Source organism: Paralichthys olivaceus, chromosome 7 (assembly GCF_024713975.1).
Source record: "Paralichthys olivaceus isolate ysfri-2021 chromosome 7, ASM2471397v2, whole genome shotgun sequence".
In the NCBI taxonomy this organism is placed as follows: Eukaryota; Metazoa; Chordata; class Actinopteri; order Pleuronectiformes; family Paralichthyidae; genus Paralichthys; species Paralichthys olivaceus.
The window spans coordinates 23,977,662-23,998,400 of record NC_091099.1 but is presented as its reverse complement, the minus strand read 5'-3'; the positions used below and the strand labels follow the sequence as shown (position 1 = coordinate 23,998,400).

The 20,739-nt window shown below is 40.0% G+C and overlaps 2 protein-coding genes across 2 annotated transcripts in view; one reads left to right on the top strand and one right to left on the bottom strand.

The window, feature by feature from the left end:
• asz1 (ankyrin repeat, SAM and basic leucine zipper domain containing 1) overlaps positions 1 to 3,946 on the bottom strand; it is a 29,316-nt gene extending 25,370 nt beyond the window's left edge. Inside the window, exons 1-2 of the mRNA XM_020078498.2 lie at positions 3,593 to 3,946; positions 177 to 279 (exon numbers count right to left, since the gene is read on the bottom strand). Coding sequence (XP_019934057.2) covers positions 177 to 279; positions 3,593 to 3,700 — 211 coding nt within the window. The 5' untranslated portion in view covers positions 3,701 to 3,946. The remainder of the gene's footprint in view (positions 1 to 176; positions 280 to 3,592) is intronic.
• Positions 3,947 to 6,172: 2,226 nt separating this feature from the next.
• The window catches only part of cftr (CF transmembrane conductance regulator), a 36,900-nt gene continuing 22,333 nt past the window's right edge, over positions 6,173 to 20,739 (top strand). Inside the window, exons 1-10 of the mRNA XM_069527983.1 lie at positions 6,173 to 6,592; positions 7,577 to 7,687; positions 10,823 to 10,934; positions 12,130 to 12,345; positions 12,852 to 12,941; positions 15,686 to 15,849; positions 16,269 to 16,394; positions 17,139 to 17,385; positions 17,587 to 17,679; positions 20,472 to 20,648. Coding sequence (XP_069384084.1) covers positions 6,540 to 6,592; positions 7,577 to 7,687; positions 10,823 to 10,934; positions 12,130 to 12,345; positions 12,852 to 12,941; positions 15,686 to 15,849; positions 16,269 to 16,394; positions 17,139 to 17,385; positions 17,587 to 17,679; positions 20,472 to 20,648 — 1,389 coding nt within the window. The 5' untranslated portion in view covers positions 6,173 to 6,539. The remainder of the gene's footprint in view (positions 6,593 to 7,576; positions 7,688 to 10,822; positions 10,935 to 12,129; positions 12,346 to 12,851; positions 12,942 to 15,685; positions 15,850 to 16,268; positions 16,395 to 17,138; positions 17,386 to 17,586; positions 17,680 to 20,471; positions 20,649 to 20,739) is intronic.

The window sequence follows — 20,739 nt, the reverse complement described above, 5'->3', positions numbered from 1 at the left end:
TTTGAGCTTCAAACATCAGTATCTATCATGTTGGCCTGATAATAAGACAACTCCCACCCTTAACATCTTTTTCTGGTATATCAATAAAAATGGAAGAAGTGGTCACATGCATTAAATGATTATTATTTCATTATTTAAAGCTGTCAATTTGTGACACAAGTAAAGAAAGTACTTACCATTGTCCAACAGCTTCTCTACAGTCTCAGTGTCTCCTTTACTGATAGCCTTTTTCAACATGGACACATTATCGTCAGCCTGTGGCGCAGCAGTACCCGTATCCTGTGAAAAGAAGAACGAGAATAAATGAACCAAAACTGATTTTACTCCAAAATGAGGTGAGTTTGGAAAATGTGCCACATGTTAGTGGATTGAGTCCCTGAACTCCAGGGAGTACAATTCTGCTGGAATGAAAACAGGAGAAGTATAGCTTATTATTATTTGGCAGAAATCATTCCTGCCCTTCAGGTGTGGGCAGCAATGGCTTTTTGTGTATCAAATATTTAGAGCGAGTCCCCAGGGTATCTCACCTGTGATGTGCCCCCGGCTCAAGTACTAGGCTATGTGATATTTCTTTTCAAAAATACAGTCAGTATCTTAAACAGTTAACCAGTTAATGTAAAATACTGCAGTCAACAAGTGAAGCTCGTATTTTTACACACCACCTGAGGTTACTTATTCAGTTAAAATATAGCATGCAACAATTCCTAATAAAAACAACTAAAAAGGTGTATAAATTCTATGAAATTAAACTTGCTATTGTGTTTTAAAATCGTGCCTAGAGGACAGGTACATGTATTTCAAACTTCACCAAAGATATATATTTGTCCACAAGGAGGTGCTAAATCACCAAGAATAACAAGAATACAGTATACTGTTCAGTTAATGTGAGGAGTTCCTTTAGTGATCTGCACTGTTCAGTGAGGGAAACTAAACTGCTTACAACTGATGGAGATCAAAAGGATTAAACATCGATAGGTGGACAGGTATCAGATAAACCAGTCAGACACCCTTGAATGAAGCAGCTTATAATATGAGAATTCTGTTTATGTATTTCCACTAATTTTGGGTCTAGCTCCAAGTTGACATACAGAAGAATATTGGAAAGATTTCTATCAACCCAGTTATGCTGACAGTGGTAGCTCAGTTGGCACAAGTGGTGGTGGTGGGGTGTAAAGATGCTAAATGATAACTGTATAAGAAGAAGCCTCATGTTTCAGGATTTGTATCTAAACTTTCTAACCCCCACCACAGAGGTCATGTTGTCATTGCTGTCTGTCGATGTGACTGTAAAACAGCAGGATTACTCAAAGACTGCTGAACTGATTTCAATGACATTTATTGGATTTAGTTTTATTTCATTTTCTTTAACAGTGTGAGTCAGTGCTTTTTTGACATTTTCCCAGATTCCTCAGGGAATCATTAGTGGATTTTGATGAAAAAAACAGGAATGTTTAGAGGACTGATATATGTGAGTGAAAATGCTGTAGCATGATTAACTTAAAGGGACTGCCTTGGTGGAGGTAAGCGCTCTAATGAGTTCCATTCTAGTTTGTTTGTTGGATGACTGTTTTGTTTGTTTCTCAGCAGGTTTACACAAATTCTAAGATATTTCCAAGAAATTTAGGGGAAAGATGAGACATGGGACACACCTGCTAACATCTACTGGTGTTTAAACCATAACATTTAAAGGGATATTCTCGTCCTACATTCTAAAAAAGAATCCATTACATTTTGGCAGAAGAAGGGCCGGATGATTTTAAAATCACTTCAACATTGTGAGATAGGGCTTTTCTTTACATTTACAGGGAATAATCAATGGATCTTGCTGAAAAAGAAAATCTGGGATAATTACGGGACTGGTCTATAAGTGTGTGAAGCCTAGTGTAACTAGGCTAGTGGACTGTTGGGCCTTGGCAGAGGTATGCACTCTACTGAGTGCCATTCTATTAACTTCCACCAAGTTTTCAACTGCGTTTGGTTTTTTTTGTTTCGCTGGATCACGTTAAAAAACTACTGGACAGATTGCCACAAAACATGGTGACAGGATGCGATGTGGGGCAGGGAAAACAAATACAATTCTGGTGAGAGATCCAGATGCTGCAGATGTTTTATGAGTCTGTTGTGTCCAGTGCCATCATGTTGGCTGTTGACTGCTGGGGCAGCAGCTTGAAGAACAAGGACATTAATAGACTCAACAAGCTAATCAAGAAAGCCAGCCACGCTGCTCGATAAAAAGCCACAGGAAATCATTCCCGCCTGTGGCTGCCAAACTGTCTAATGACAACTTGTAAATAAAGCTTAATACTGTATACTGTGTATACTTTAACTTACATTCATGTACAAATGTAACTCTATACATATCCATTTTTATTTCTACATATGTATATCCTTTATTTCATTCTAGTCTTACTTGATTTTATATTGCTATGTTTATACCTGCTTTTTGCTCTTTCACCTCTTTCTACGGAGCTCTTCACTGTTTGAATTTCCCTCAGATCAAGAGATCAAGAGATCTTTAAGACAAAAATCAGGCATGTGTAGATTTGTAATATCTGTGAACAGGTGAATCTTTGTGGAGATATGGATAATGGTCATTACTTTCATTAAAAAGGTGTTAAAAGTGGTGATCTTTACTCAGTTACTGCATGGTAACAACTATTCATTTCATGTTTAACATAAACAGTTTATATGTTGGCATCTGTATCTGATGTAATACATGTATATGTACATTATGGCGATACAGTGGCCAATCAGCCTTGGCAGAGGTACGTTCTCTCCGAGTGCCCATCTCGTTTGCAGTGGATTCATTTCGGTTGACTACGATCAGCTCTGGTTGTTCTACCATTCACATCCCTAAGTCTCTAACATTTATTCTTTATCATCTATTCATATTTAATATTGCCTTGGTGTCATTACAGCCAACAAAAAGGGCCATAGACCTTTTTTTCCCCGCAACCAGTTTGAAATGAAATAGCGGGTAAACACAGGTGTTGCTACTTTGAACAGCTCCTTCATTGAAGCCATTAGTAAAAACTGTTTGTGTGAAAATGGCTTCAGTGAAAAACTGATTGTGGTCAGAGGAAGAGATTTAAAAGTTGTTTCCCAGTCTCCTCTTGAATCTGTCTCATCACAGGAAGCTCATTTGAAATCAAACTAATCACATACTCATCACTTCATTGATCAGTTTAGTTTGGGGAATGAAATCAGATGCAGATAAGACAGAAGTCCCAAGTGTGTGAGTCCATACATGAATACAACACATTCCACATTGAGATGGAGGATTCATTTAGCTATCTGTGTTGATCGTACACTTAAATGTGCGCTTGATTTTGCCTCTGCGCCATAAAAACAGCGGGGTGAAAAATAGAAGCGGGGAACATCTTCACCATTTTCACTCTAATGTGTAAGCTAACCTACCTACTTCACCAGGAGCTGCTTTATTCTAGCCCAAATAGTTTCTTTCACACTGCTAATGCTACTTTATGTAAGCACGTGAGCAGCAGCATTTGGGTTTAGCTAGCTAACACTGTCCTCTGTGTGACGTGACATAAACCCGTGTTTAGAGAGGATGAAGGTGGTTTTCTCAATGAACCTTGATACATGGAGGCTGCTTGGCAGAGCTGCGGCCGATGTCCCACTCGTCGTTGCTGGAGTCGCTCTCATCTCCGGCCGGGAAGGAGTAACCCATGAAGCCGTCCATGTCTGTGATTAGCCTCCTGCTAGCTGCTGCTATGCTACCACCGGAGAGGCCGCAGGTGAAGACGGAGGAGGGCGGTGTCTCGTTCAGACAAGACAAACATGGACGTCTGTGGAAGGGTCAAGTTTAACTGCACTGTAGCGGTGAGTGGTCATTCGTCTTGATATGGAAAAAATAACCCTCTTTAAATGACTTGTATAGTCTGTCCCAGCTCTGGTGCTGCTATGTGGTTAGTTTAATGAGTTGGAAATTCACCTATTGGCCTAACTTAATAAAATTACACTAATAAAAAAGCTTTTAAACATGTCAGGTGTGTACATGCTGAACATGATTTACTACTATAGCCATAGCTAATATTGGTGGTTAGCAGCCTTGCTAGAGCGCAGGTAAGGTGTATGTTTATGTTTTGCTAATATGCTAACTAGATAATTAGCACTGCTGTGTATCTTCCTGTGAGGTCCTCCACAGTGTGTGTCCACAGACAGCTGTGGAGCAGGAAACACCTTTCATTTGAGGCTGTTGATGTGACAGAGGAGTGTTTGCCTTTTATTTATATGCATTTTCAATCAACATTCAAAGATCTGTCACTGATTCACTCTAATTAAACAATATCATTCATATCATATCATAATGGCGACTGGAGATATGAACGGGAAGGGGATTTGTAGCACACATTCAGTCCAGCCACACATGTTATAATGTCTGTGCCCCATAAAGATTTCCTCTCAGGACTCGGTGGGTGATCACACATTGGGCTTGACTGACATCCACCTTACACTCCTGTTAACTTGTAAGGAATATGTTTATTCTGTTACACTCCATCACATCTAAATTAAATCAGTCAAATCAAATATTTTTTCTTGCTGAGACTTGGATATAAGCCATCATTATCGCTAAATGGTATATGTACACTCAGTTTCCAGGGGATACACCTGGATCAATCTAATGCAGTCTAACACAGCAGTCTTACTATATATCATGAGTAAGTAGAGGTTCTAATGCACAGTATGGTCGATGGACTAAATAACAAATATCTCTGTATAATATAAATGATATATCATAGAGATCATAGAGTTTAATCAGCACTTCTCTACTGAACATTTTATCCATCAAGGCATGGATTTATTGCTGCACGGTTGTATTATGTGTTCCAGATAAACTGGCAACTCACGTGGATATGCCACACTTGAGGATTAAACCTCATTTGGCTGCAAGGAACAGTAAATGTCCAGTAGAGGTCACGCTTCCTCTGAGAAAAGTTTAGCAGGCTTCTGTCCCACAGCAATAATGACTCAAAGTTTAGCAAACCTGTCTTAATGTGATTTAATCTCAACTCCCTACACAGCTCAGTATCTTGTTTTATCCCTCTGTCACAATAAGCACGTTCTTTTTGAGAAGCAGGATAAAGAGACACAAACAAGTAGAACATGTCCCACATTAGAGCAGGGATTAATTGTTCCCTTTAAAGTGTTTGACTCAGATGGAGACACTGTAGGCTCTGGTTTTCTTTACAGGCAGTTAAGTTTTATTCAAGCACATTTTGCATTTTACTTTGGTAGGATGTAAAACGTTCTCTTTCAAAGTAGAACCTCAATCTATTTTTAACTTTTTTAAGTGCTTTCAAATGCGTTTGATGACTAATCGGATGTGCATTTGTTAATATTTTCATTCAGGTCTGTTTACTACAGTTTAAAGTTTGAGAAAAAACTTGAAGGCAGCCTTTAACCACTTACAAATTCACCAAGATCATATTGTATCCCCATGCATTCGGAAAGTTTGATGACCTGTATCTGAAATTGTTTGTGTATTACACTGTGGCCATGTCATTGGATATTAACTATTCAGGCATACAGGTGTTCCCTATTAAAAATGTGCTTGGTGTACAGGTGAAGTACTGACAGTGAAGATGAGACAGTTTTTGTGTTGAGATACTCGTGAACCAAAGTCTTACCGCATCCTCATATTTTATCACTGTTCCCTTTTGGAATGTCTGGAGGTTTTGATCCTCCCTCTTCTGAAACTGTGCGTAACCTGAGGTTGATAACAAAGTTTCTTGTTGGTTTACATGTCCCGGAACTGTTTCTGCTTTCTGTTTCGTGACTGATGTAAGGGGAAATAAAAAGCCACAGAAGAGTTCCGTTAACCAGCAGCAGCATCTGGGAAAACTTTACACTGCTTTTTTCATTGTGTTCCTTTTGTTTTACATATAAGTAAGATTGTGTCTGCACACTAAATGAGAGACACAGCGAACTGCAATTGAGATTCCACCTTTTATGCTTTGCATTTATTTTTGATCTTATTGATAAAACATCTTACAGCTGTTTATAACTATAAAATGAAATGAATGCAAAAACGGAGAGAAATTGTAAGAACAAATCTGAAATGTACAGTTTCCATAATGACTCCTGAAATCTTAATTGTTCCCAGCAATGGCCTCATTGGATCAGCTGGGCCTCTGCCTTCTCAGCTTGTTGCCACAACATGCAACGTGTGCTCGTCAGTGTGGATATGACGTGCGTCTCCGCGCGTTTTGACGAGCCCATAAAGGATGGACTGTCCTCCCAGTGTCACACTGACGGAGAGACGAGACGAAGACAGCCAGGGCCGAGAGACAGAGAGGGAGAGAGGAGCCAGAGGAACAAGGGGAGACGACCCACTGAGGATTGCGATACCTGAACAGTGACCTCATATCTACCGGACTGCCACAGCGAAGTGGAGGCTGGAGCTGACGAGCAGCCTCTCTTGAGTGCGTGGGAGCGGAGCCACTCGGGACACACACAAATGAGCGACGCGCACGGACACGACTCAGGTGCAGAGAAAGCAAACTGGCGGCGCACTTAGGATGCAGAAGTCACCCGTGGAAGATGCAAACTTCCTCTCCAAGTTTTTCTTCTGGTAAGACACGTTTTCTCTTCACGCATTACGCGCGGGGCTGCCGTGGTCTCAGGACGGTGTAATGTGCAGACTCTGCTCGTATGATCTCACTGAACACACATCAGGATGAAGAAAAATCTGTGTAACCGAATATGTTTTACACGGAATGTCTTTATGAAATCCTAATTACACTCGTGCGTTTTGTCGCTCCTTCCGTGCGTAAAATGCGCAAAATACGAGTGTTGCCCCGATGCGACTGGTTCCAGAACTGGTCAGGTGGAGCAGGCTCTCTTGGAGCTTTTGCTTAGTCCTCAATATCTGTGAAACGTGGTGAGACTGATTCACACTTAGTACACTATTATTAGCCTTAACTGTATAACTTAATTTATAATTATAGTGGGGATTTAATGGGCCACTATTATTTTTGTCAAGAATATCATCTGTGGCATTATCAGAACTGCTGTGCTTCAGTGTTCTGACCTGGATCATATCATCCCTGTAATGTAGTACTGTTTAAAGGTTGCATGGATATATTCACTTCTCACTAGAAAGAAGCAGACCTCAAAAGTGTGATGATGTAAACTACTGTGTGTCACCGAGCATGGACAGTAGAGGCAAACATCTGACTGTACCTCCCTGCTCTGTCATTAGTCTGACTGTGAAACCTCAGGGGTTACTTTCATTACAACGAACACCACTTTACATAAAGCTCCCAGACTCTCTAACCCTGGGTTCAATGCCAAGGCCTTATCCTGTGACCACAGACTCAAATACATTTCATACTGTTTACAAACTTTCAGATATCTTCAATTGACAAACATATTTTTAATGTAATTTTTGATGTGCATACTGTCTTTTAGTGGCGTTCCTCTTTCAATAAAAATCCACTTCTGTAGCTTTTCATGTTGGACTATATTTTTAATATGCTTAACTGTACATACATTTTGTTCTGTATGTCTTGGATTCGAGGAACAACATTCTATCTAATCTGTGTTTTTTGTTCAGGTGGACGACACCGCTGCTGAGGAAGGGCTTCAGCAAGAAATTGGAGCTGACTGATGTGTACAAGGCTCCTTCGTTTGATCTGGCAGACAACCTCTCCGAGAGACTCGAAAGGTTTGTGCAGATTACAGGCAGCTTGTGTTTGTGACCTCTTTTTTTATATCAGTGTTTACATCCCAGCATTGATTGGAAATTGACATGCTATATGCCAGCATGGTGTTTCAGGCAGGCCTATTAAGGTAATATTGTGCTGAATGGAGTACGCTGTTTAATATATACCCATTCAATGTAAGACTTGCAAGCAAGTTATTTGGCAAGTGTCAGTTTAGAGAAAAAGTACAAGCCAACTTGGATAAAGATTATCTTTGGGATCCTAAAAGAATATATAACTCACTACGAATCGTGGATAATGTTATTAGTTATAGTTCACCGAAAAGCGAAAATTCACTCATCTACTCACTACTATGCCGATGGAGGGGCGGGTGAAGTGTTTGTGTCCACAAAATACTTAAGGAGTCTCAGGGGTAAACTTTGTTGCAGCCAAAGTGACCTCTTCTTCAGACCTAATAAAACAACAGAAAAAAACACAACATGCCTCCATACTGCTCATACTGTATTTTAAGCCTAAAAGTCCACTACAGGAAGTAGTGATGCTAGGGAACATATCAATGCTAAAGCGCAACCCACTCGTGCCCTTGGGCGAGAGCGTGTGTGCAGTGGGTGTGGGTTTTCCGGTGTGTGCTTGCAAATGTGAACTCGGCTCCAGAGGAGGATATTTAGGCTTAACTTGCTATAAATTATGCTGTTTCAAATCGACTATGAATGACGTGGCTTGCGGACACTTGGATGACACCACAGGAGCAGTACGGTGGCATGTTATGTTTTTTTCTGTTGTTTTCTTACGTCTTAAGAAGGAGTCCCCAGTTACTTCAATTGTATTGGATTTGGCTGCAATACTGTTTACCCCTGAGACTCCCAAAGTGTTTTGTGGACTCAAACACCTCACCCACCCCTCCATTGTTATAGTGGTGAGTAGATAATGAGGGAATTTTCATTTCTGGGTGAACTATCCCTTTAACCTTAACTTTAAACTAAAGCAGCAAACCAGAGTGGCAGCAGGTTGGCTACCACTCACAAACTTACTTGGTGGTGTTAGAAAGACACTTTTGGAAATCCATATCTAATATGTGCATCTGCAGCTTTTGTAAAAAAAGAAATATTTCGTGTTAAATGAATATGTCCAGTAAAAAGTCTGCAGCCTTGCTGGGTTTTTTTTTGTACATGCCCTTTACATTTGTTTACAGTAGCAGACAATTGGCCATCCTTCCCTCAGAGTGAAGTTAAAATATGGGCTGGCATTTAGACAGGGCTAGACATAAACCAAACCTGTGTGTGCCATACAAACAACCAGACAAGATGATGGACAAGGTTAACTCTTTCTTTGTCTTCTACCTCTGTATCTGTTGCGTTTTCTTTTTTCTGTTTTTCTCCTCACTGAACCCCTTTTTCTAATTACCTATATTTACCTTCTCTATTTCATCTCTTTATCTTTGTCGGCTCAGTGTTTCTTTATCTCCACCTTTATTTAAGTTTAAGTTTTAATCTAGTCCCCTTCACATGTAATATGCTGGCATGACAGGAATCTGTTGCCAAAGAGTCATTTACAGATCAGTTCAGAATTGCAGTATAAAGAAAAAGATGTTTCTTTTCAACTTACATTTTGTCCTTCTGTGATTGTATGTTTCTCATCTGCCTCTCTCTGACTTCCATATTCAGTTTTCTCTAAACCGGCAAACTAAATATTTCTCCAGATGACACCTTAATTTCTATTTCTCTTCTTGAACTTATTTAATTTGTGCCAATTGATCGGCTCTTGTTAGTTTCCAGATTTTTTTCTCTCCTCTTTTTACTTTTCCACAGTTTCTGTCTTCTGGTTTTGTCCTTACATGCCCTCTTTGTTATTTCCATCATTGTCTCTCTTTTACTCATCTCCCTTGGATGACCTCTGTCCTGATTTTTGCAGCATTACCGCGAAGGCCAGATCCTAGATGGTTTTCCCTTTTCTTGAAAACGAAAGCAGTCAGCTGTTTGTTCTTTTAATTTTAATTTAATTTAATTTATTTTTACCTCTCAGACACCCACAGCAGTGTCCCAAGTTGGCCTTCCCTCTTATTCATCCAGGGGCCAGCGTCACACTAAACGGTGCCAACAAGCTAATGTACATGGGTGTTAAAAAGTCGACCTTTAAAAAGGGCCAAGAGCACACTGGGTGATGAATGAGCAGTGGTGGGTGATTTTGCTTTCATTATTCCGATCAGGCAAACAGTGAGGGCTTCTGGGAATGTGAACTTTAGCTTCCATTAAAACATGTTGTGTACCGCCAGCCCCTTTATCACCTGCCTGCTTCAGTTCAATTCTATGAGCTTTGCTGTGAAGTAAGGTTTTCATCAAGTGTTTACCAAGAACATAGATTAGAAATAGAGTAATTTAAAAATACATTAGGAGTCAGAAACAATGCAAATTCAGACAAATATACTGTTTGGAAATGGTAGTTCTCTTTGTTTACATCTTATTACAATGTATAACTTACAGTCTTGTTAAGACCTTTGGAGTTTGTTTTGACTATGGTCTAATTGAAAAGAAAACTTTTTTATATCATTCTGTTATCACTCCTTCTCATTGACCTCCCCTAGTTCTCTCTCCTTTTCTCATCCTTTCTATTCCTCACTTCTTCTCCCATCACTCACCATTGAACTGGTCAGCCAGATCACCCTGGTTATAAATGAGCCTCGGAGAACAATGCAGCTACTCACTGTAGCTGTAGCTGCCTGCCATGACAGTTTTGGGAAGTTAATCCAACAGTACTGTAACAAGTCTGCAGGCTTTCATAGGCAATCCCCAATATTCCTTTTTGACTCATCTGTAAGACCAGGCTCTATACACCCAAAGAAAATTCTTTAAAAAAGTAAATATACAGAATTTTGACAAATACAAAATAAAGCTTTCCATTTTCTCTGTGTATTTCTATGTGTTTAGATATATATAATACAAAGTCTTAATAAATATATTCACTCCAGATCCTCATCCTTTGTAGTAGAAAAGCTTCGCTGGGCAACTGGTTTGTTGCCAAAGTAGTAGTAGTGTTCAAATAGAATAGCCACAGACAAAACTTAGCTGGCATTTGGCTGCTGGATGTGTTATTCCCCTGCACTTGTGTTTAACTGTGTTGTAACTCTGTCCTCCCTGCAGAGAATGGGACAGAGAGGTGGTGTCAGCCAAGAACAAACCCAGGCTGATGCGAGCGCTGGCCCGCTGCTTCTTTGGCCCCTTTGCCTTCTTTGGTGTCCTCCTCTATCTCGGGGTGAGTCTGTCAGTTCTATATGAAGAAGGCAAGTGGAGGACCTAGTGTTAAGTCTGATAGAATGGATCGTACCTCTGGGTGTAACCAAAATAAACTGCAAAAATGAGCAGATGTAATATAATATGAATTTGAATCCAACACTGTTGAAATTAGTAGATGCCACATCAGCAATTACAGAAAAGCACTAAAGTGTGAGATACTGTAACCAGCACTTTTTTTAATAACTTAATAATTACTTGATTCCCCATATAATCACAAATACATATTTTGTTAATTTACTAATATACAGTGTTCATGAGCCTATTGTACAGTTACATAATCAAGGTACGTTGCAAAAGCTGGCTAAACAAATCTTTATGTCAGAATTATAACCTAAATCAATTTTATTCTTATCGTAAATTAAATTAGTTTAATGTCCTCTTTTTTAATCCTTTCTCAGACATGTATCCAGACAAGTAGTCTCATGATAAATAAAATTAAGATACTTACTAAATAATTTGTGTGTGTGTGGTTGTGTGTTGTGCATGTTGAGTGTCTTGTCTCAGTGGAGAGGAGCTATAGAGCGACAGTGCTATGACATACAAAGTATGTCACACCATAGTGTCACTGCCCATCTCACTGTCCTGGGCTTATGGGAAACTGGCAACAACAGCCACTGCGTAGGTTAGTACAGTTGGAGGTGGTGGTCATGACGACAAGAATGCCTGTTAGATGTTAAAGAGGCTGTGTGGGAAAACGAAAAAGCTTTGAAAAAGGTTCTTAGTGGTCAAGTGCGAAATTATTATTATGTTCCTTTTATATCTGCCATTTTTCAGCTGTAAAGTCCATTTGTGAATCCATTACATTTTGGAATTATGTGACACAGTTTTTGTACATTTCTAATGTTTCCACATGAACTACTCCAGTGAACTGAATGGAATGATACGATGATGGTCTGCATATCACAATATATAATGTAATACATATCAGATTCTAGATAGATCTAGATAAAAATAGTTAAATGATGAAATAAAATAGGATTATTCACCTTGTATTCACTAGTGATTTTCATTTTGAAGCATCTCGACACAAAAAGTTACATTTTAATAAGATTTATGAAAAACATACTGCAAAGTGATTGGTGTAATAAAATAATATGAAGCAGATTAAATCAATGAATGTATTTTCTGTCCCATTGCCTCATCTCTTGTTGTAGGAGGCCTCCAAGACAGTGCAGCCACAGCTTTTGGGTCGTATCATTGCCTCCTTTGACCCGTTCCATGCTCCAGAGCGGAGTCAGGGATTCTTCCTGGCCCTGGGCCTGTGTCTACTCTTCACTGCTCGCTTCCTCCTGCTGCAGCCCGCCATCTTTGGCCTGCATCACCTGGGTATGCAGATCCGAATTGCCCTCTTCAGTCTCATATACAAAAAGGTAAGGGAGGGGAGGACAGCATTTCTTTTTGTCTTTATATAAATAAATCATTTAAATAAATACATATTAAAATAGTGACATAGAGTTCAAGATGGTTTTCATAATTTTGAGTCTTGCAAATCAGGTTCAGGTTTTTACATATTTACTGAAAAGTTTGAGAAAATCTCCAACTAATTCTGCTTTCATCTTGCAAAAGTACTGTTTTTATTTCTGAAATGTTGACATTTTTTAGTTATTGATTTAAATCCATTACATTATGTGCCATTTAGATACAATTGAGAATAAATGTTAAATTAGCTCCCTCTGAAGTTTCAAGTGTCACATCTCCCGAAACATTTACCATTGGCACAGAGGCATTGTTTGAACCCTGGGAGGTAATCCTCAGGCTGCTTTGAGGGGCGTGACAGCCTGGTGTCAAAGTTTTGTCACGTGTCACTGGCTTCCCACCGTCCAATTCACTTTATCCCTTTGCGCTTCAACTGATCCCTGACCTTTGACCTTTTCAGACATTGAAATTATCCAGCCGTGTCTTGGACAAGATCAGCACCGGTCAACTGGTCAGTCTAATGTCCGCCCACCTCAACAAGCTGGATGAGGTGAGACATGCCAAACATTTTGTTAATTTGCATGTACGCTGCAGCAGGTTTTTCTTTCCATTACACAATCCAATGAACTGCTGCTTAGAGTAATGTAAGGTCATGTCATTCAATCAATGGTTGAATGCTGCTTTTTGTTACCTACGCCAAGGAGGTTATGTTGTCTCTTAGTTAGGGAAGAACAGATTCAGTTTTGATTCAGATCCAGATCAGGGGATGGATCCAGGAAGGTTTTTTCTCAGGGAATAATTCTGGGATCTAAATGAGAAACATCAGGCATATTTAGGGAACTGATATCTATGAGGGTGTGTACTTTGGTACTTTCATTGACTTTAATTGACTTGTCAGGCCTTGGCAGAAGTATGTTCTCTACTGAGTCATTCTCACTATTACATTTTAGTCTTGTTAGTTAGTGTTTAGTGTTCTGCTTTTGACTACATTTTAAATATGGTGTTTAAACGGAATACTGTTTGCATGATCATGACAGTATCCGGATGTATGATGGTCTATGCAGGTGTATTGATTTCTAAATAGGGTCTAACTGGTTTTCAATGATTTCTGTCATATAATGTTACAGTGTTGGATGTTGATGTAAAACATGGAAACATTTCAAATAAAGTGTAAAATAGTCCCTGTGAGACAAGAGCTCAGGTGTCAGACTGCTGTTACCTGCTCCAAGCATGGCTCTTTTTCTCTAAATAGTTCAGTTCAGTACAGGGATTTAAGTTCTCCGTCGCTACAACTGCTTGTGGCCAGATTGTGTTGTGGCTTCCTCTCATATAATCTGTCTCATCATCATGATTTGTTGCTCAGGTTGTTCGTTTCATGACATGTTATGTCAGGGACCATATTTAGTGTGTGCAGTTCTGTTCTGGCTCATAAAACAAACTACTGCTACACAAACATTGTACAACTGTATTATTGCTTTTATAGTTGCAGTTTGTTGACTGAAGTTGAAAAGAAAAAATAGTCAGCTGTGTAATGGGACCGTCTATGTACTGGAGTTTTCCCTAGTGTTGGGTAGTTAGCCAGTATGCTAGTTACACTATGGTAAACATTTTCAGTGCTTTTGTATGGTCATAGAGATATATACATATTTCACTTTCACTTTCAAAATGTGAGTGCTTTTTAAAACTGTGAACAATACAACAGTATTCCAGTGGAGTCCCACCATAAAAATACAGTTGAAAACTAGCAGAAGTCCAGTTATATATATTATTATACAGTATATTATCATTATTCTGCTGGATTTGGCTTTTACATCTCATCACAGGTGATGGGACAAAGTGAAAACACATTTCATGATCTTCATCGCAAAATCAGACTTTCATTTTAGGAAGTTGACTATTATATTATTTACCATTATGTATTTTTATGCTGTGAATATATATGGAAACAATGTTTAATTTGAATGTGACTTGCATACTGTTTGGGTGCAGACATTCAGTTACCTGAAAGGTCAAAAAAGCCATTCAGTAGTTTTCCACTCATGAATACCTGGGAGAGGTTTTTGTCACTGAATGAAAACAATGACAGTTCACACCCTGACTGACTTCAATATATCCATTTTATTACCATTAACACAGTGTATTTACTGAAGGACAATTGGAGGACAAATGATCTGGATCAATACACACACATTTAAACACAATTAGTGTGTGTACAAAGCAAAGTGTTGAAAGACACATTTCTTATTATGCAAGACAACATAGCTAGAGGGCGTGTGTGTGTGTGTGTGTGTGTGTGTGTGTGTGTGTGTGTGTGTGTGTGTTTGCTGGGTCTCACTGAGGCGCTGAATGTTGAAACACTCTGCCACCTACTTTGAGACAATTATCACCTGGCTTGCATGTGGGCTGGCTAAAGCACCACTGTCTCCTGGTAGGCGTTATCTAGTCTAGTTTTGTGTGTGACTGTGACATGTGTTTGTTAAAAGGAGGCTGGTTGATATTCAGCAGAAGTAGAGTTTTTGCTTTTCAGGTGAGTGGATCAAACGGTGACAACTTATTGAGGTGAGAACTGTAAAAGTGCCTCACCTACAGAGTCATCTACTGTTCACCAGCACAGTGCTAACTGGTAGTGATACATTCCTTCTTTTCTTTGTGTCTTCATTTTCTACCGTCACTAATACTGGACTTTCACATTGTCATTCTATGTTGTATTTTGTAGTCTGTCAGTTTTATCTTACATACATCCTATTGCAGTCCACACATTTTTATGTACAGCGATAAGGAACCGTCTCTTAAATAAATACAAATAAAGTAAATGCGCATGCTGTAAATACCACAATCAGGCAATGCAATTTTTTTTACAATGTAGTAATTCTATTTTATAACCAAGTCATTTATAAAACGATGATTGGTCAATCAAAATAAGCTATAGATTGTCTCTCCCCATTGTTATTGGTTACAAAAGTTATTTGTTCATTATAGGATTTTCTGATTTCAAAGTAATGCATGATGACATCATTCCTACCATATTATTATTTTTCAGTCTATATAAGCCTAAGGTCATGTCTGTTGTCCTATAAGATGCAGAGATTCCCCCAAGCTTATCAACGCTGCTGGCCTCTTTTCAAGCCTACAGGCAGTGAGTGTAATTTATTTGATGGAGTTTTCCTTGAACCTGACCTTTCTGTGGTCAGGTGCAAAAGAATGTCTCGTCATCGGAATGTGTACAGATACTTCTCCTGTATTAAAAGTCATAGTCCATCTTACACTCATGTTGTGTGTTTGTTTGTATTCCAGAGCCTGGGTCTGGCCCATTTTGTGTGGATCACCCCTCTGCAGTGTATCCTGTGTGTGGGTCTGATATGGGAACTGATCGAGGTGAACGGCTTCTGCGCCCTGGCAGCTCTGACCCTGCTGGGTATCATCCAGGCCTGGCTCTCACAGAAGATGGGACCTCATCGGTGGGGAAGCACTGCCACATTATCAACACAACATACCACATGAACCATTTACATAAGAAGCAAACCTAAACTTGTGATTATTCAGTGCCCTAATGTTTGGAAGTTTATGTATTTACGTTACCTTTTCCTCAAGTTCTGGGACTGTCATCCAGAAGCTACGCAAGTCAGTTATAGTAATCAATTTTATAGTGATGAATTTGGCCCAGGACAAACATGATCACTATAAGCAATGTCCACTGGACTAGAATTTTGTCTGGAGGTGGAGGCGGCACGAAATTTGATGGAGGCAGCTGCCTCGCAATTCTCTATGCAGGAAAAACCCTGATAGTGGTTGTATGTTTCTGCATGCATACAGAAATGTTCATTTATGCATGTGTGATGCTGCTTTGAGTGTTTTAAAATCGGTCTCCCGTCAACAGGGTGAAACGAGCAGGGATGATCAGCCGCCGCCTGGCCCTCACCTCTGAGATTGTGGAGAACATCCACTCTGTGAAGGCATATGGCTGGGAGGAGGTGATGGAGACCATCATCAAGAACATAAGGCAGTAAGATACCACCACAACCACAACTTCACAAGATGATTCAAGAAAATGTCCTATTTTTATTAAATCATTATTTAATTATTAATTGTTTTTTTTAAACTTTTCTCGGACAAAATGATAGCTGTAACAATGTATCTGCTTGTATGATTTGAACCCGAACCGTAATCATATTTGATTTTTTTTAATGCTCCCTGTGCAGTACATCATGTATTGTAGAAATACTGTAATAAACTGAAATTAAAATGAAACAAGCACCATAGAGAGTCAGCCGACATCACATTTAAAAGAATTTGACTGTACAGTAGATGTTGAGTCAACGTGGTGCCAGAATTCAGAGAGAGATGTTAAAACGTGTGGTTACTCTGCAGAACCATGCTGTCGTAACTGATGCCTGTCAGAGCCAGAAGCAGTATCACAGTAATTGGCAAGTGCAATAAATGTATGAAAGAGTTTTGATGTCATGGTGCCGAAATATTTGCTTAGTATCAGAGCTAACACAAGGACAAGACTTCACATTTACCTGATAATAGCAGCATGAAAAAGTGACGCACTGTTATCCAATGTGCCTTTTTAGGGTGTTTTTTTGTGCTGTCATGCTTCATTACAAGAACTTAATTTTATCAGCATTAAAGTTCCTCTGTGTGCTTAAATAGAATCTGAAACCACTGAAAGTTTTATTGAACTTGGATTATTTATTTACTTACACAGTCTAAAAAAGCACATATGTTTTTCCCCCTCTCTCCTCAGGGACGAGATGACTCTGACGAGGAAGATCGGTTCTCTGCGTTACTTCTACAGTGCTTCATACTTCTTCTCTGCCATCTTGGTTATCGTGTCAGCCATTGTGCCTCATGCACTCAGCAAAGGCATCATCCTACGTCGAATCTTCACCACAGCCTCCTACTGCATGGTCCTGCGTATGACACTGACCCGCCAGTTGCCGGGATCCATCCAGATGTGGTACGATACACTGGCACTGGTCAAGAAGATTGAGGTGGGTCTAGGGACGAGAGAGATATCCATCAATCAGTTATATGCCTTTAAGTATAATCAGTATAAACATAAACACACAGTGTTGCTCATCAACAGATTAAATGAAAAGTGTCAACTGTAACAGGTTTGTACAGAGCAAATGAGGCATTGTATATTTAAACTGCCGACGTTCCTTGATGTCTTTTGTTTGTTTTGTTTCCAGGACTTCTTGATGAAGGAAGAGTACAGAGTGCTGGAGTACAACCTCACCACGAGTGAATTAGAACTGGTCAATGTGTCTGCATCGTGGGATGAGGTTTGTTATGTCTCTATGTCAAAAGCAAAAGTAATATTTTGTGAAATGACTGTCATCTAATAATAGTGATATTTATTGATGTGAAGTATCAGGCTTTAATAGCAGAGATACAGATGATAATCAAACGTCATAGATGGCTTTGCTGAACATGAGCTGAGAGCACTTGACCATAATGCACTTGGGCTTGTGGTTTTTGGCTGTGCTACCCCTGGGCTACAGGTGGTTGGTCATAAATTGCCCCTTGGTGCTTGGACTGGATGTGCCGTGGAAAAGGCACAGAGACTGAAGATAGTTGAGTGGAATATGCATGAGCAGGCAGTGCTCGGCTGAAAGGTGCTTTGGCTTAGGGTGCTTGGCTGAGGGTTTGGTGAATAGGGAGTGCTTGACTGCCATGTGCTTGTCCGTTGGCCGGTAGTAGCATGAGCTGAGGTGATTTGACTAGCAGAGTAGGGAGCTAGGGGCGCTTGGCTCACACAAACAGAGCTAATAAAAAAATGTATAGACTCTGAGTACATGTGCTATATCATAAGGTGTGTATTTCCCTTGGTAAAAGGGTGCTGTGCTGGTCATCACATTTTTCATGAATCTGTTCATCAGCCCTCTTCATGTTCATCTTCTTCAGAATTACACTGCTCATACAGTTCAAGTCTATCTTTAAGTTCTTCAACCAAGCTTTACAACTGTGCCATATCTAAGAAGAACAGTTTCTGGAGGCGAAGGGCCCAGTGCCTTGTCCCGCACGGTGGTTTGATTGCACAGTTCTATATGGTAGTCTTGGACATAACAAGGCAGCCTTTTTTCTCGATGTGGTCTTCGTCTTGATTCCTCCTCGGTACACTCTGGTTTAGGAGCTCACTTCGGCTCAAAGAACAATGCAAAAGACTGTAATTTTTAAGTGTGATATGAATGGCACGATCATAGAGCTTCTAACTGGGGTGCACATATAAACACAGGACCTTAGAGGAGCTTACTCCGGGCTTGAAGGACCATTCAAAGAACACACCCAACCCTTATATATCCTCCCTTTCTCCCAACACCTCCCCTATCCAATGACAGGAGAAACTGTTTTTTATTTTTGACATGTACACATCACGTGCTCTCATGATATTTGCTCACAGTGCAACACCAAGCTAAAAGCCACTGAAAACACCATGAACACAGCCCCCTTTGCTAAAGAAATATTGCTACAGCTTCCTGCAATCTCTATTAATGTGTAATTGACCATAATCAGAATGTTAAATCATAAAAATCATAGTTTGGCATCAGAATGATTCAGAATTAATAAAGCTTAAAGGTGCTGTTGTTCCTTGTGTGTGGAAAACTGACCATAACAAAATTAGGTTTGAACTGATGTTAATATTCAGCTGTTGCTTTATTTAAGGGAGAACAGAGGAGCCAAAAGGTCAGATTGGTAAATTAGCTTGTTCAACATAATGGGCTGTAGTAGATTTACTGTATGTGTGTGTCAATACTGTGAGAGGACAATGAGATGTTTAAAGAAGTTAAATTCCCAGCGCCCCTAAATCCACTGTGCATCACAGGTAAATTAGTGACAGCCTCATCATCACTGGGAATGGGGGGTATAATCTTATCTATAGGCAGAGACTGTAAACGTAGTCTAATAGGTGTAATTCATTGACCACCCAGTACCGTGAGAAAACAAATATCCAACGCTGTTTTTTTTCTATCACTTCGCATAATTAATTACCTTGGTGTCATCACCAAACCTTTGCTGGGAACGCTGGATCTCCCTTTGACATTCAGAGTTGCGTTGATCGCCTAATTCCCAGATTCTCCTCTTGCTTTCTCCTCTTCCTGGAATGTGCCATTCGCTGATGAATAGGAGGGGTGTTGCCTTTCTTTACAGTTGACAGCACGTACGTCAGCTCATTAGAATGAGAATTGCACTGGCAAACCTACACAAACCACCGCAAGCCCAAGCATTAGGGGAACGGTGACCCATAGACGTCACTGAGGTCAATGATTAAGCTGGCGAGTCCAGCAGAGTTCCCCTTTTTCTATCAGCAAGATGTGTCAGCCATTAATCTTTACAGAGGCAGTGACAGATGAGGTGAAATGAGGCCATTGTGAAGGCTTGAGAGTTGTCCTATGTCTTTGGAGAGTCTCTGGTTTCTCACAGTTGTTGGTGTCACTGCCTGACAGACACACTCACTTAGTTGTATTTATGTAAAATTAGTGCAGTGCCCATTCCAAACCTGTCTGGAATAAGTTGTTTGCTTGACGTGTGGTGAAATCTTTCTGAAACTGTAAAAGTTACCTGCAAGAATTGAGTTTCAGTAAGTAAATCCCAGCTGCTGGACTCAGTCCACAGGACCCTGAAACTGCTCCACACAAAGAGCTGTTCACCTGTTCTTTCAAAGTCCAGTGAGGCTCAGTCTGCAGAACCCTGAACTGGTGAATCAGTATGTCGTTGCTGTTCTGATCGACGATGTCACATACGTTGATGAGTCCCAGCTGTGTCTACTACAGAGCACTGGTCGTCAGTTTTTATGTATTGCATGTCCAAATTGCACTAAATTCAGCACTGCACATCCTTGTGCCGTCAACAATACACCGGCCAAGTGTGAAGCAGATTAGATTAATGTTTCTTGAGATACCCTCTGAGATTTCTAGAATTATTAGACGTAAAATCCGTTCAAGATGAAAGTCTGATTATATAAAATGCAGGCAAAGTGCACACAATGTAATGTATGTTTCAGTCTTCCTGTTTTTATTTTTTCGATTTGTATTTTATACTAAAAAGGCTCCCCCTTTTTTCAACTCCTCTGCAGGGCATAGGTGAGCTGTTTGAGAAGATTAAGCAGGAGAGCAAAGCAAATGGACACCCGAACGGTGACGCTGGCCTCTTCTTCACCAACCTCTATGTCACACCTGTCCTTAAAAACATCAGCCTGTACCTGGAAAAGGGCAAGATGCTGGCAGTCGCTGGGTCCACTGGCTCAGGAAAGGTAGGTCAAAGAAATTCCTCTCACCCAAAATATTTATGAGTGAATTCAAGCTGCTCTGTATTACAGCAACATCTTAATAAAATGTAATCAA